This window comes from Petromyzon marinus, chromosome 75 (genome assembly GCF_048934315.1).
Source record: "Petromyzon marinus isolate PM22_M1 ecotype Great Lakes invasive population chromosome 75, UKy_Petmar_22M1.pri1.0, whole genome shotgun sequence".
Lineage (NCBI taxonomy): Eukaryota > Metazoa > Chordata > Hyperoartia > Petromyzontiformes > Petromyzontidae > Petromyzon > Petromyzon marinus.
The window spans coordinates 23,970-38,694 of NC_133741.1; the positions used below are offsets into that span (position 1 = coordinate 23,970).

Genomic DNA, 14,725 nt, shown 5'->3' on the forward strand with positions numbered 1-14,725 from the left:
CAGAAATCCACCCGGCTATGAATGGCCAACCGAAGATCCGGGCGCAACAGTATCGTCGCGTCTAGGGGGGATTCGGACTTAGAGGCGTTCAGTCATAATCCCTCAGATGGTAGCGTCACACCGTTGGCTCCTCAGCCAAGCACACGCGCCAAATGTCTGAACCTGCGGTTCCTCTCGTACTGAGCAGGATTACTTTTGCGACGACACAGCATCAGTAGGGTGAAGCTAACCTGTCTCACGACGGTCTAAACCCAGCTCACGTTCCCTATTAGTGGGTGAACAATCCAACGCTTGGTGAATTCTGCTTCACAATGATAGGAAGAGCTGACATCGAAGGATGAAAAAGCGACGTCGCTATGAACGCTTGGCCGCCACAAGCCAGTTATCCCTGTGGAACCTTTTCTGACACCTCTTGCTTAAAACCCAAAAAGTCAAAAGGATCGTGAGGCCCCGCTTTCACGGTCTGTACTCGTACTGAAAATCAAGATCAAGCGAGCTTTTGCCCTTCTGCTCCACGGGAGGTTTCTGTCCTCCCTGAGCTCGCCTTAGGACACCTGCCTTACCGTTTGACAAGGTGTACCGGCCCAGTCAAACTCCCCACCAGACACTGTCCCCGGAGCGGGTTGTGCCCGGCACCGCAAACGGTGTTTGGGTGCCAGAAGCACTTGGTGCCAGAAGCGAGAGCCCCCCGCGGGGCTCGACTCCCCGCCTCACCGGGTAATTGAAAAAACGATCCGAGTAGTGGTATTTCACCGCCGGCACCCAGAGCCACGAGAGACGAGCACCCACCCTCTCCCCCCACCCTCTCCCCCCACCCTCTCCCCCCACCCTCTCCCCCCACCCTCTCCCCCCACCCTCTCCCCCCACCCTCTCCCCCCACCCTCTCCCCCCACCCTCTCCCGGTGTAGTCGGCACTTTGCTACGTTCATCATTTCGGTTTTTTTGTTATTCTTTGCTTAATGTAACCCCCCCCCCCTTTTTAAATGAAAGACCCAAAATATACTTTTTTTTCTTTCCCCTTCCCTTTCTCTTTACCCCCCTCTCTGCCCCCCCTCTCTCTCTACCCCCCTCTCTGCCTCTCCTCTCTCTCTACCCCCTCGCCGCCCCGCCTCTCTCTCTGCCCCCTCCCTTCCTACTCCATTTGCCTCTCTCTCGCTCTCTCTTTTTTCTTTATAACTACGACAAGTGCTGCATCGGCACGCTGCCCTTCCCACAGTCAAACGGCCTACGACGGGTAGCTTAGATCTGCATGCAGAGCTCTCCGTCATCTGCCACCGAGCACACGGCCTCCTCCAGCGCCCACTGCTCCTTGAAGGCCGGCACGGCGTGGGTCAGCCGCGCGTAGTGGAACTCCAGCCACACCCTGATCCGACCAGAGCGTGGAAGATGCCCAGGCTGCTGGCTGGACGTTGCCCCTCCAGGGCCACCTTCCTTGCCCTGTATATGGCGAGCTTGGCGTAGCCGAAGAGCACGTTGACCAGCCCCTGAAGATGTTGGGGTCTGTTGCCCTTCGGGTATCCAAAGAAGAGGACCGTCGGGGAGAAGTGGAGGCTGAACCTTTGGAGGATGTTTCTCAGGACCTTGAACAGCGAGTCCAGGCTCTTGCACTCCACATATTGGTGCGCCACCGTCTCCACTTTACCGCAGAACCGGCACTTCGGGGACGTGTCGGTGAAGCGCGCCAGGGAGACGTTGGTGGTGACGGTGCCGTGGGCGATGCTCCAGCTGAGGTCGCCGATGCGGTTGTACGTCGGTCTGCAGTAGAGTTGCCTCCAGCGAGGCCTCTCCGGAGAGACGCAGGGCAGGGCTTTCCTCCAGGCATGGTCCTTGTGGCTCCTCAGGGTGTCCTGTTGGTGGAACCGGACCATGTAGGAGTAGAGCACCTTCCTCTTTACATTTGCGAAGGCCACCTCTGGTAGGTCTTCTAGCCGGCACAGGTTGTGATCCGCCTTCGTTTGTCGGCATTGGCGATGCAGTGGCACGACTGAGAGCTCCGGTGGAGGGGGATCGAGAGGGGCCTCGTCATCCCCAACGCCGATGGGGGGCGTTCTCCCCGCTGCCACTGAGAAGGCCCCCTTGGCTTCGGCCAGGATCCGGGCAGCCACCCGGAGCGACTGCAGCCCTGTCTTTGCAGCCACGTCTGCTGGTCCGATCCACCGGCCCCGTGTTTCAGGCTCCACCAGATCTCCCATCCAGGTGAGCCGCGCGTTGGCGAGGCGCCTCTCCATGCCAGGGGTGGTGGTGGTGGATGGCAGCTTTGTCTGTGGGTTCCTGAGGATCGGTTCGAAGACCAGATCCTCAGCCGATCATGGTTGGTTCAGCCTCCTGACGGCGAGGGAGCTCCATGTCTGCAGGACGCTTCTGTAGAAGGGTGGCAGCTGTCCCAGTGGGAGGCCCTGCAGGTCCATGTAGAATAGTTGCTTGGAGCACTGCAGACCCCCCAGCTGTTTCAGGAGGAAGGAGGCCGTGACGCTCCAGGCCGGTGCAGGGGCGGCGTGCAGGAACTTTTGCGCTGCCTGCAGTCGAAAGGTGGCCAGCTGACTCCGCACGCACACCAACTCGTGACCGCCCTCGTCCAGTGGCAGGGCCAGGACCCCAGCCGCGACCCGATGTCCTCCACCCGACCAGAAGAAGTCGAGGACTTGCTTCTGAAGTGCGTTGACAAGGCTCATGGGGGGGTGCAGGGAGAAGAGTCGGTGCCACAGCATGGACGTCACCAGCTGGTTCACCACCAACGTCTTTGTCCTGAAGGTGAGGAACTTGCACAGGCGACTCCAGGTGGCCAGCCGCTCCTTCACCTTCTCCTCCAGCTCGACCCAGTTCCTCTGCGGTGGTTCCTCCTCTGGTCCGAGGAACCCCCCCAGGTGGTGCAGCGATGTTGTGCTCCAATTGATGGCTTTTGCCTTCTCGGGACACTCAGTCATGTCCCACGCTCTAAGCAGCAGGCCGCTGCACTTTTGCCAGTTCATTTTTGATGAGGAGGCTTTTGAAAAGACCTCCTGACACTCATGCAGCAGGGCGACATCAGCCAGGGAGCGCAGGATGAGGAGGACGTCGTTGGCATATGCCGTCAGGACCAACTTGATGCTTGGTTCCCTCAGCACCAGGCCGCTGAGTCTCCACCTTATGAGATTCAGGAAAGGCTCTAATGCCAGGGCATAAAGTTGGCCCGACAATGGGCATCCCTGTCTCACTCCTCGCTCGAATTTGACCGGGGCAGTGAGGGCGCCGTTGATCTTGATCATGCACTCCGCCTTGGTGTAGAGTAGGCGGATCGTTCGGACAAAGGCATCCCCAAAACCCAAGGTCTTGAGGGTTCCTCCTCTTCCTCCCCCTCCTCCGTTCCGAACACAGATGGACTCGTCCGTCTGAACAAAGCTCGTCACTCTCTGTGGTGTTAATCCCTCATACTAACATCATGCTAATCCCCCAGTTACATGCTAATTTACTGTTGATATCTAAACTCCTCTCCCCCCTCCTCCGTTCTGAACATAGATGGACTCGTCCGTCTTAACAAAGCTCGTCTCTCTCCGTGGTGCTAATCCCTCACACCAACATCATGCTCATCCCCCAGTTACATGCTAATTTATATGTAAACTGCTTTGTCAAGGTGCTCTGTTCCTCCCACACAGCTTAAAATACGCTGCCATGCTTGGCAGGGTTCACTCAAGCGCTGTCTTCCAGACAGTCCTGTTTCTTCACCTGAGGAAGGCTATTTGTGTTGTGGCCGAAACGTCGTGAGAATTTTATTCTGTTATTATTATTATTTTTATTATTTCATCTCCATTCTACATGACTTTACCGAAAGAACCCAGAAGAACAATGAGCTATCATTATTTTGTTGTTGTTTGCAAAGTGCAGGGTCTTGAGGACTTTGTGGAAAAGTGCGGAATAAATGCAAAGTAACTCCCAAGAAGTGGTGGTGGTTGGACAAAAAGGACAATGGTGACGCCGATGGCTAAGGTTTCCTCCTGCGATGGCGAGATGTAAACTCCCTCGCATGGTATACATGAGGTCGTGGGTTCGATCCCTATCCCGACCTTAACGCCTGTTATGTATTTGGAGTCCACGTGTTCTCTCTATCTTCCCTCTGCATTTAATCTGGCTGCTGATATACATTACCACGTGATGAGCCACTTCGTTGATCTATCATTTGTGGCCAGGTGGCTTCTGAAAAGAGCTTTATACCTGGTATTTTTTTTAAGGTGGCCATGGTGCTCACCGTGATCTACATGTTCCTCATGACGGGCACGCTGCTCGCTATGGTCGGCGACATTGTCAAGAACGGTATCCTCACACCCAGCAGCATCTTCTTCATCACTCTCGCGGGCATCCATCTCATCGCCGCGGCGCTGCACCCGCGCGAGTTCTTCTGCATCGTGCACGGATTCTTGTACCTCATCTGCATTCCCACGGGATACCTGCTGCTGCTCATCTACTCATTGGTCAACATGTACAACGTATCATGGGGCACGCGTGAGACCAAGGCGCCTACTGAGCCCTCCCCTAAGGAGGTGAGTTACTTTATGTGTTATCGTTATTGTCGTTGTTGTTTTTGTGTCGAACGTTATTTGGAGTTTTGCTCCATTCTCCTCTGTTGCTCCGTCCCGCACCTCCGATTAGCATGATTGGCTACGTACATTGCAAAAAAAGTGTAACATATGCCCCCAACCCCCGCCAAGACGAAGGCAGCGATCCCCATATAGCTTTTAACCGACCGTTGGGGCAAGTGCTGTTAGCGAGTAGCACCTGTGAAGTCCGGAATGGCACATAAGAGGGTAGGTGGCCACCACCATGCCCGGCCGCCTTTGTCTCCATTGTTGTCATGTTTACTACATCACATTTGGCTATTTTTGAGGCTGAGCCAATCTAGGGAAGGCCAAGGACTGGTCCAGATGTATGTATGTTGAACTTCTTTCACACCATGTGTAGCCAACTGTGCTAATTGGAGGTGCGAAGGAAGGAAAGTTTCTAAACACAAAGAGCAGTTTTTAAGAAATTAGTTTTCAATGTAATGATTTAAAAGTGCATAGCTCCAATTGCTTTCTCATATTGGAAGTAAGAGGGTTCCAGATGGACGCACAAGCGCACCCAAAAGCACGCGATGTGGTCACTGTTTTTGTTCAATGGTTAGCCAAAATCCACTGATGAGAGGATGACCGGAGCTTGCAAAATTATCGTTTATGTTTCTTGACAAGAACGGTGGTGGTGGCTGTGCCACTCGTGTCCATTAATCCAACACGGTGGGTATCGAGGAGGAGTCATTCACTGACTTTCCAGGAGAATGTAGTATGACCATTATGGACTCTATCTGTTCCATCTGAATAGAACGCAATGTTTCCCCCTCGCATTTGTGGGTCTATTCCATGGTGTTCTGGTTTCCCGTTGGCCAATAAAATCTTCATACATGGAGGACCGCAGAGCTTGGACAGTTATTGGCGCCAGTTCACTGAGCAGCTGAAACTGCCTTCCAGCTTGTGTGCGCTTTCCGCTGGTTTGATATCATTGAAGGACCCTGCCTTCAGCACAATGCCCATCCTCCTGTCCCAGCAGAAGAAGGAACGCAAGCATCGTTTGAATGGAACGAAATGCTGTATACTGCCACTCGAGTGGGACTGCTTCCAGTGGAGGATCAGCGTCTATCCGAAGAAATACTCGGCACTGAGTCAGGAGGATGACAGTTCAAGGTGCCACCACCTCACTGAGAGCCTGTAGCCATGATTTTAACTTTGATCCTTACCTCTCGTGTATCGATAGTTCAACGTTTATGTCCCATATTATTGAGGGACTGTGTTATATTGGTGTGGTTTGGGACTGTTGTTTTGCTGCCTTGCCCCAAGTTATGAATTTAGTATTGAAAAATTGGCAGTAACTGATGTACTCATGCAAGTTGCACTCATATACTTTATTTATTTTCTTATCTTTCCTATACTTAGCACTGCTATCGTTTTATGTTCTAACTTTCTAATCCCCTACACCTACTGGACATCTGTGAAAATAGGTTCATAGCTCATCGGACTCCTCCTGCAGTAGAAATACAGATTATGATTATTGATTGGCTGTGTCGGGTGGAGGAGGATTTACAACATAACATTTTACTCAAGTCAATACTGAGTCTTGTCTCAACTTATTAACTGTGATTCTAGTTGTGCTTGTATCTTAGGCGCCGTGGTGGCTAGATGTTAACTACCTCCCCTGGTATGCAGGAGGTAGTGGCTTCGATCCCAAACCTGACGATGCCTGTTGCCTATATGGAGTCTGCGTCTATTCCTTTCTCTCCCCATGTTGGTGTGGATTTTATTCCGGGTCCCCTGATTTTTTCACTCCTCATTTAGAATCATCATGTGATTAGAGTATTTGGCTGCTGTAATTTCCACGTGATAAGCCGCTCATTGAGTTATAATTTGTGATATTCAGGTCGATTCTACAAAAAAGCTTTATAGCTCAGTGGGCCTTACATGGTAAAATAAAAATAATGGTTTAGTTTAACAGTTTATCATCATCCCTCCCAGCCGAGTGGAGTCGTGCACGGTGGAACTCGACAGAGAGATGAAGCTGCGTCCAATTGAGGCCAGACAACAGGACACTACGAGCACTCAGATGGAGCATCCAGAAGGAGCAGAGATCGAGGCGAGAGGAGAGGACATCGCGAACACTCATATGGAGCACCCAGAAGGAGCAGAGACGAGACCAGAGGACATCGTGAGCACTCAGACAGATCATCCAGAAGGAGTAGAGAGTGAGGAGAGACGACAGGGCATCGCAAGCACTCAGACGGAGCATCCTGAAGGAGCAGAGATCGAGTCGAGAGAAGAGGACATCGCAAACACTCAGATGGAGCATTCAGAAGGAGCAGAGACGAGACTAGAAGACATCGCGAGCACTCAGACAGAGCATCCAGAAGAAGTAGAGAGCAAAAGTCGACCTCCAGAGCAATCAGACACAGACCTCGCCCTCCATACCAAAGGTAATATTTTCATCAAACAAAGACAAAGTCTTCTTGGTTCTTTCGTTAAAGTCACATAGAATGGAAATAAAATAATAAAAATAAAATTCTCACGACGTTTTGGCCACAACACAAGTAGGCTTCTTCAGGTGAAGGAACAGAACTCTCGGGATGACAGCGCTTAAATGAACGCTGCTAAGATTCGCAACGTCTTTTAAGCTAGGTGGGAGAAGTAAAGCGCCTTGACAAAGGAGTTTACATATCAAACAGGATAATTGAGCATTGAAATAGTGGTGTTAAAGTGTTGGATCAGCAGGGTGTTAAAGTCAGAAATTCGCATGTAACTGGGAGATTAGCATGATGTTATTGTGAGAGATTAGCATGTGACTGGTCACGGAAATAGCTATGTTAAAATCAAAGTTTACATATCAACAGGGCCATTTAGTATATGGACGCTAAAGGACTGCAACTATCCAACTATCATACAATAAACCGATGTGAAAAAAACTAAGTATAAACTACATCAATATAATAAATGTACTCAATATATTCTTCAATAAGTTGAGCTATTAACATAAAGTAACTGGGTATACACTACACTACATAATGAATACCATATAGTAAACTAATAAAAAACTAAAATATAAACTACATCAATGTTATCAATAAACTCTATATACTCTCCAAACAGCTGAGCTACTAACAATAAGTCGTTATACATTACAATGCCATATGGCGAAAAAATGGGTGGCGGTATTTTCTTTTCAACGTTAGCACCACGGAAAGCGACGAGCTTTGTTCAGACGGACGAGTCCATCTATGCTCGGAACGAAGGAGGAAGGAGAAACAGCCACGATGCGCTGCTCTGTTCTGTGTTGCGTTACAACTATGTTATAAACTAGACTACAATACATTGCAATGTTATACCTTCCAATCTAAACTACATTGTATAATATCGTATACAGCCCAAGGTAAGCTCTAACATTATGCATTATATTGATATGTCTCCAACTAAACTTTTTTCTACATTACACGACTATACACCGTAATATACACTGCCATAGACAAACCCACCATTAAATTATACAATGCGTTACTATACACTACCCTATACTTTAGACTGTAAAATAGACTTGTAATATTACACTATGTATTATTCTACCAACCCTACTCTATACCACACTGCTGTATATTCACTATACAATTACGATACCATATATTGCCTTATGAATTATGTTAAACATTACAATATTAAACTATTTATTATACAACATGCTATACCTTTGACCGTTGTGTGAACAGTATTTAGAGGCAATGCCAGGGAATGGACTGCAGTCTGAAAGTCACCATATAATACAATCAATTAAGAACCGAAATGGTTTATAACGTCTTTCCAATGGTTACTAAGCCAGAATCCATCTTCTCGGTTGAAATTGCCTCTGTGTTTGTATATGTGGATGGCCTCATGAACGAATGTCTCATGGTAGCCGGATGGCTTGCAGAGAACCTCCGTGTCATGTGAGCCCACTAAATTATAACAGTGATCTGCCACGGCTGAGGTGTTCGTCCTACCGTGTTTCAAGTCTGCTTTATGTTCACGGATGCGGTCCGAGATATGTCGTTTGGTTTCTCCAATGTAGCTGCTACCACAGAGGCAACTTAGTTTGTAGACGCCCAGGTACTGTATGTCTGGAACCACATCTTTTACAGACGAAACCAGATCACGCATTTTATGTACTGTGTTGAATCGGACCTGGATCTTGTGTTTATTCAGGATTTTGGAGATCTTTTTTGTGACCCCCGCAATGTAGGGTAAGGTGATGGATTTGAATGACTCCTCAAGAGAATCCTTCTTCATGGCTGGAGTGATGGTTTCGCGGATTGTGTAGTCGGAGTAACCATTAGCCTTGAGAGCTTGGTGTACGTGCTAGAGTTCACTGGCAATGTGTTCCTGGTCGGAAATGCATTGGGCTCAATGGTATAGAGTCTTGATGAGGGAGTTCTTCTGGGACAGATGGTGGTGGGAATCTGGTTTTAAGTAAAAATCCATATGCGTAGCTTTCCTGTAGACACAGTGGCTCATTGAACCATCAGGTCTCCTTTAAATTAGGACATCCAAAAAGGGTAGCTTGCCATCTTTTTCGACTTCCATGGTAAATCTGATGGCTGGGTGTATGGAATTGATGTGGTCGAGGAATTGTTCTAGAGCAGGCCGGCCATGTGGCCAGATGACAAAAGTGTCATCCACGTACCTCTTCCATAAGGTCGGGCGTAGAGTGGCAGTCTGGATGGCGTCAGTTTCAAATTTCTCCATGAAAACGTTGGCTACAACCTGAGATAGGGGGGTGCCCATTGGGGTGCCCTCAGTTTGTTTGTAGAAAGTTCCATTCCAGGTGAAGTATGTGTTGGTTAAGCAGTGTCTCACCAGGGGGGGGGGGGTACATCAGTATGCAGTCCTTGATGAACCAAGTCTTCAATGATTGCGATGGTGTCAGGTACAGGAACTTTGGTGAATTCGCTGGCACTGCCTCTAAATACCGTTCACACAACGGTCAAAGGTATGGTTTATAGTATGTTGTATAATAATAATAAATAGTATAACATCATAATGTTTAACATAAATCATAAGGCAATATATAGTATCGTAATTGTATAGTGAATATACAGCAGTGTGGTATACAGTAGGGTTGGTAGAATAATAGAGTGTAATATTACAAATCTAATATTTTACAGTCTAAAGTATAGGGTAGTGTATAGTAACGCATTGTATAATTCAAGGGTGGGTTTGTCTATGCCAGTGTATATTACGGTGTATAGTCGTGTAATGTAGAAAAAAGTTTAGTTGGAGACATCAATATAATGCATAATGTTAGAGCTTACATTGGGCTGTGTATACGATATTATACAATGTAGTTTAGATTGGAAGGTATAACATTGCAATGTATTGTAGTCTAGTTTATAAAATAGTTGTAACGCAACACAGGACAGAGCAGCGCATCGTGGATGTTTCTCTCCCCTCCTCCGTTCCAAGCATAGATGGACTCGTCGTCTGAACAAAGCTCGTCGCTTTCCGTGGTGCTAACGTTGAAAAGAAAAAAACGCCACCCATTTTTTCGCCATATGGCATTGTAATGTATAACGACTTATTGTTAGTAGCTCAGCTGATTGGAGTATATAGAGTTTAAAATAATAAATTGATAAAATAAAATAACACAATAATATTATTGTGTTATTTTATTTTATAATAATATTATTGTGTTATTTTATTTTATCAATTTATTATTTTATTCTCATTCTACGTGACTTTACCGAAAGAACCAAAGAAGATGAATCATTGCAGTCACGAAAGCTTTAAATCGAAATATATAGAGTTTATTGATAACATTGATGTAGTTTATACTTAGTTTTTTTCACATAGGTTTATTGTATGATAGTTGGGTAGTTGCAGTCCTTTAGCGTCCATATACTAAATCCTCTGTTGATATATAAACTTCGACTTTAACATAGCTATTTCCGTGACCAGTCACATGCTAATCCCTCACATTAACATCATGCTAATCTCCCAGTTACAAGCAAATTTCTGACTTTAACACCCTGCTGATCCAACACTTTAACACCGCTATTTAAATGCTAAATTATCCTGTTTGATATGTAAACACCTTTGTCAAGGCGCTTTACTTCTCCCACCTAGCTTAAAAGACGCTGCGAATCTTAGCAGCGTTCATTGAAGCGCTGTCGTCCCGACAGTTCTGTTCCTTCACCTGAAGAAGGCTACTTGAGTTGTGGCCGAAACGTCGTGAGAATTTAATTTTATTATGTTTTATTTGTATTATTTTATTTCCATTCTACGTGACTTTACCGAAAGAACCAAGAAGATGAATCCCTGCAGTCACGAAAGCTTTAAATCGAAAATTAAATGCGAAGTCGTTGCTTGTCAGTTAAACAAGACCGCGCATCTGAAATCACGCGATGCGGTGACCGTCTTTGTTCGATGAATGGATAAACGAAGTGTGGGTGATGGTTAATGCTCCTAGACGAGAATAGCAAGCTATTGTGATTCATTTGTGGCAAGCACTCTGTAATGAGGGCATGTTGCTGCTGCTGCAGTAGAACCGTGGGAGATTGAGGAATTCTCTCCCCCTGTTCTGCATGGGCATCTTTTTCTCCAGTTTCCTCCAATGTGTCATTGGTATTGGCCAAAATTTTACACTTCTGAAAAAGATAACTGCAAATCACTTAATTTGGACCGCACTCAGCAGCAACATCACCCCTCTACTACGGTAACTTGGTAAGACCCTCATGAACACAGAGCCCTGCGACTCAGCCAGGCTTTGTTGCAGGCTAAACCAGCCTAACGATGAGAATAATCACTACCATCTGCGCAGCTCTCTTCGCTGAGTCACGGTAAACTTTTTTCCCGAGCCTCTGTGGGAGTGCACCGCACATCGCTATCCTCCTTTGTCCCTTGCAGGGCGCCATGACCTCGTGTGGCAGCGCCACCAGAAGATGCAGGTCATGTTTGAGAACGTCCTGCCTCAGGGTTACGCCATCACGCAGAGGTGCAGCCTCGATCAGGTGCGTCCTTGTGTCTGTGTGTCTTTATGTCTGTGTGTTTTTATGTCTGTGTCGGTCTTTGTACGTGTGCTACATATACGTTGTGGGGAGTGGTGGCGCAGTGGTTAACACACTGCGCTTAGAATCGAGCGACCTGAGTTCGATTCCCGCTCAGTCACCAACACCAGTGACGATTATCTGAACCGGTCCTATGTCTCTCCTAGGTCGACTCAGCCTCAAATGAGTACCTGGTGTAGTGTATAAATATCCCAAATTGAAGAGACAAAGGTGGCCGGACGTGGTGCTGGCCACCCACCTCCTCGTGTGCCGTGCTGGTCTTCAGAGGTGGTCGCTAACAGCACGTGCCCCAGCAGTCTGTTAAGACTACACGGGTGATCTTTGATCTTTGTCCTAGTTCGTGTATAAGTGCCCAGAAGATAACAACCAACTTTAATGAAGAAAATATATCGGGAAACTGCCTGGCAGCTAATTGGGCCCTTCCTACTGAAATAAATAAATCTATCAAAATAATGTCGAGATTTTTACGTTTAAGATTTTACATTAATGTTGGGGATCTTGTACTAAGCAACTCAATTAATTTAGAAGTCATCATTCCCCTCCCCCGGCTGCCTGTCTCGCTTAATTGTTCAACGCATTGGCCAGATGTCCAAATATTGCCGTAAGTTGACTGAGTGTCGTTTTCTGTGACGATCAAACAAGTGGCGCGTTCCTCTAATGTGTGGCTTTGAGACTTTAAAAAAGATACCTTAACACTAGTTATCGTGTAGGGCTTCACTGCATTGTTCTGGGAGAGTTCCACTCGCAGTTTTTATCTCGTGCAAGGACAGTGCAATTTGGATAACAATTCTGGACAGTGGACAGGAAGTGATGTCATGATTCTTGGAGGTGGTGGTGGCTACGCTGGTGCTACACGTGGTTGGTGGATCACACACTGAGAAGGTGCCGTGAATTTCAGTTCCAGTGGGCGTCAGAAAGGAGCCGCACCCTGGCTTGCCAGGAGCGGGTGGTACAGCAAATGTAGAATCCACCTGTTCCGTCTGTATAGGATATAATGTTGCCCCCTCACACGCGTGCATTTTCTCCGGTTGCTCCGGTTTTCTGCCACATGTGAACAATCATTAATTTGCCGAGAACACATTTATATGCAGAGGACTGCAGAGCTTGGGTAATTGTTGGTAGCACCGTCTCATGCTGTGCATTGCTGCTGCCTTCCCATCTATATGTGATTCCTCCTCGTGTCTCTGAATCCCTCCCTATGTCTCTCGTCGAAAGCGAGCAAATAACTGTGCAGTGATCGGGCATTACAAATTACCATTAATATTAATTTTGATTTAAAGCCTTCGTGACTGCAGGGATTCATATTCTTGGTTCTTTCGGTAAAGTCACGTAGAAGGGAAACAATAAAATAATAAAAATCTAAAACAACAAAATTATCTGTGGTAGTAGTTACATTAGAGAAACCAAACGACATTCGTGAACACAAAGCAGACCTAAAACACGGTAGGACCAATACCTCGGCCGTGGCAGATCACTGTTATAATTCAGTAGGCTCACATGACATTGACTTCTCCAAGACAGAGGTTCTTTGCAAGCCATCTGGCTACCATAAGAGATTCGTTCATGAGGCTATCCACATATACAAACACAGAGACAATTTCAACCGAGAAGATGGATTCTGGCTTAGCAATCATTGGAAGGATTTGATGAACCATTTCGGATCTTAATTGATTGTTCACGCTTACGGTGGCTTTCAGACCGCATCCATTATTTTCGTCTCCCCCCTCATCTTTTCTGAACATAGATGGACTCGTCCATCTGAACACACTGTAAAATCGCTCTACGTGGTGCTAACGTTAATAAAACCGCCACTTTTTTCAAATTTTCTTGCTGTGGTTTTCACAGCTGATGATGATTGCTTGTGTTGCAGTCGAAATGTCGTAAAAATTTTATTGTTTAAAATGTGTATTATTTTATTGTTTCCCTTCTACGTGACTTTACCGAAAGAACCAAGAATATTAATATTTTCATTATGAGACCTCCTTTGCCAGTAATAAGATATAGTAAAAGGTTTTACCCTTTTAACTGGCACAAAAACTGACACCTTTATTCAAGGCATCATGTTTGCAATAACCACAATACAAGCAGTCAAAATGCAAACAAAAGAGACAACTCTGATAATAATATGCACTGTCCTTGAATTTGATTGGTCCACACCCGAGACGGCTTTTTTAGAGCCTAGTCTCCACTGGTGTTGGACCAGAAGACGCCAAAAGGCGTACAACTCAAAAACAGCGCACTATCAGAGTATTGAGGGCTCGGGGTGAGCATTTAACACCAGTGGAGACTAGGCTCTAAGAAAAGCCGTCTCGGGTGTGGACCAATCAAATTCAAGGACAGTGCATATTATTATCAGAGTTTTCTCTTTTGTTTGCATTTTGATTGCTTGTGTTGTGGTTATTGCAAACACGATGCCTTGAATAAAGGTGTCAGTTTTTTTGCCAGTTAAAAGGGTAAAACCTATTACTATTACAATATTAATATTATTCATCGGAGTAAGTTGTTGTTATTTGGACAATCGCACAAAGTGAACCTTCTGTCCCGTGGATGGGAATGCATAGGAGGAAGACGAGTTTTGGAAGAGCATGATCAGTGACTACCTCAAGCCTCTGGAGGAAGATGACGATCACAGGAAACGCGTGAAGCAGGAACTCTTCGAGATAAGAAACAAGGTACTGGCAACGCGTCATCGCGAGTACCGGAGATGCTTCGATAACAGAAAAATTGCGTTCCAGCGACAACGCGTTGTGCAAACAGCAGGCGTTAAGCGAGTACTTACCGTACTTGGCATGTGGTAGAAGAAGATTTAAACGGCATTGAATTACCTATGCCTTATTATTCCTACGAATTAATTGTTAATTGTTCCAATAATCCACTAATCCTGTAAAATACATGAACAATAAAACAATAACAACAGAAGTGACCATTTGGCGTCGAGAGTGGACAGTGGGGGAGAAAAATGAACGCACAAAGAGGGGATCCATAAACAGCCCGGGGTCATCCCCCCCGCCACTCGGCCAATGCAATGTAAATCAGGCCTGGTCTGTCTGTCCCAACGTGCAGGGCACTTTCGTCTACTTCATGATCAATGCCCTGTGGCTGGTGGCGACCCTGGCACTGCAGTTCGTGGGAGCCCGACCTCTACAT

The 14,725-nt window shown here is 46.7% G+C and overlaps 1 protein-coding gene across 1 annotated transcript; it reads left to right on the plus strand.

Moving 5' to 3' along the window:
- The first annotated feature begins 4,567 nt into the window (after positions 1-4,567).
- LOC142907182 (uncharacterized) lies at positions 4,568-14,376 on the plus strand. Its single transcript, XM_076056435.1, has 4 exons — positions 4,568-5,687; positions 6,513-6,967; positions 11,418-11,521; positions 14,140-14,376. The coding sequence occupies exons 1-4, from the start codon at positions 5,335-5,337 to the stop codon at positions 14,374-14,376; spliced, it is 1,149 nt and encodes a 382-aa protein (XP_075912550.1). The 5' UTR covers positions 4,568-5,334.
- The last annotated feature ends 349 nt before the right edge of the window (positions 14,377-14,725 follow it).

Bases quoted from the DNA above. Each gene is read 5' to 3' on its own strand.
- LOC142907182 (XM_076056435.1), top strand. From the start codon at position 5,335: ATGTTTCCCCCTCGCATTTGTGGGTCTATTCCATGGTGTTCTGGTTTC. The intron at 6,968-11,417 runs GTAATATTTTCA...TGTCCCTTGCAG, and splicing joins CCTCGCCCTCCATACCAAAG to GGCGCCATGACCTCGTGTGG. The intron at 11,522-14,139 runs GTGCGTCCTTGT...GGGAATGCATAG, and splicing joins AGAGGTGCAGCCTCGATCAG to GAGGAAGACGAGTTTTGGAA.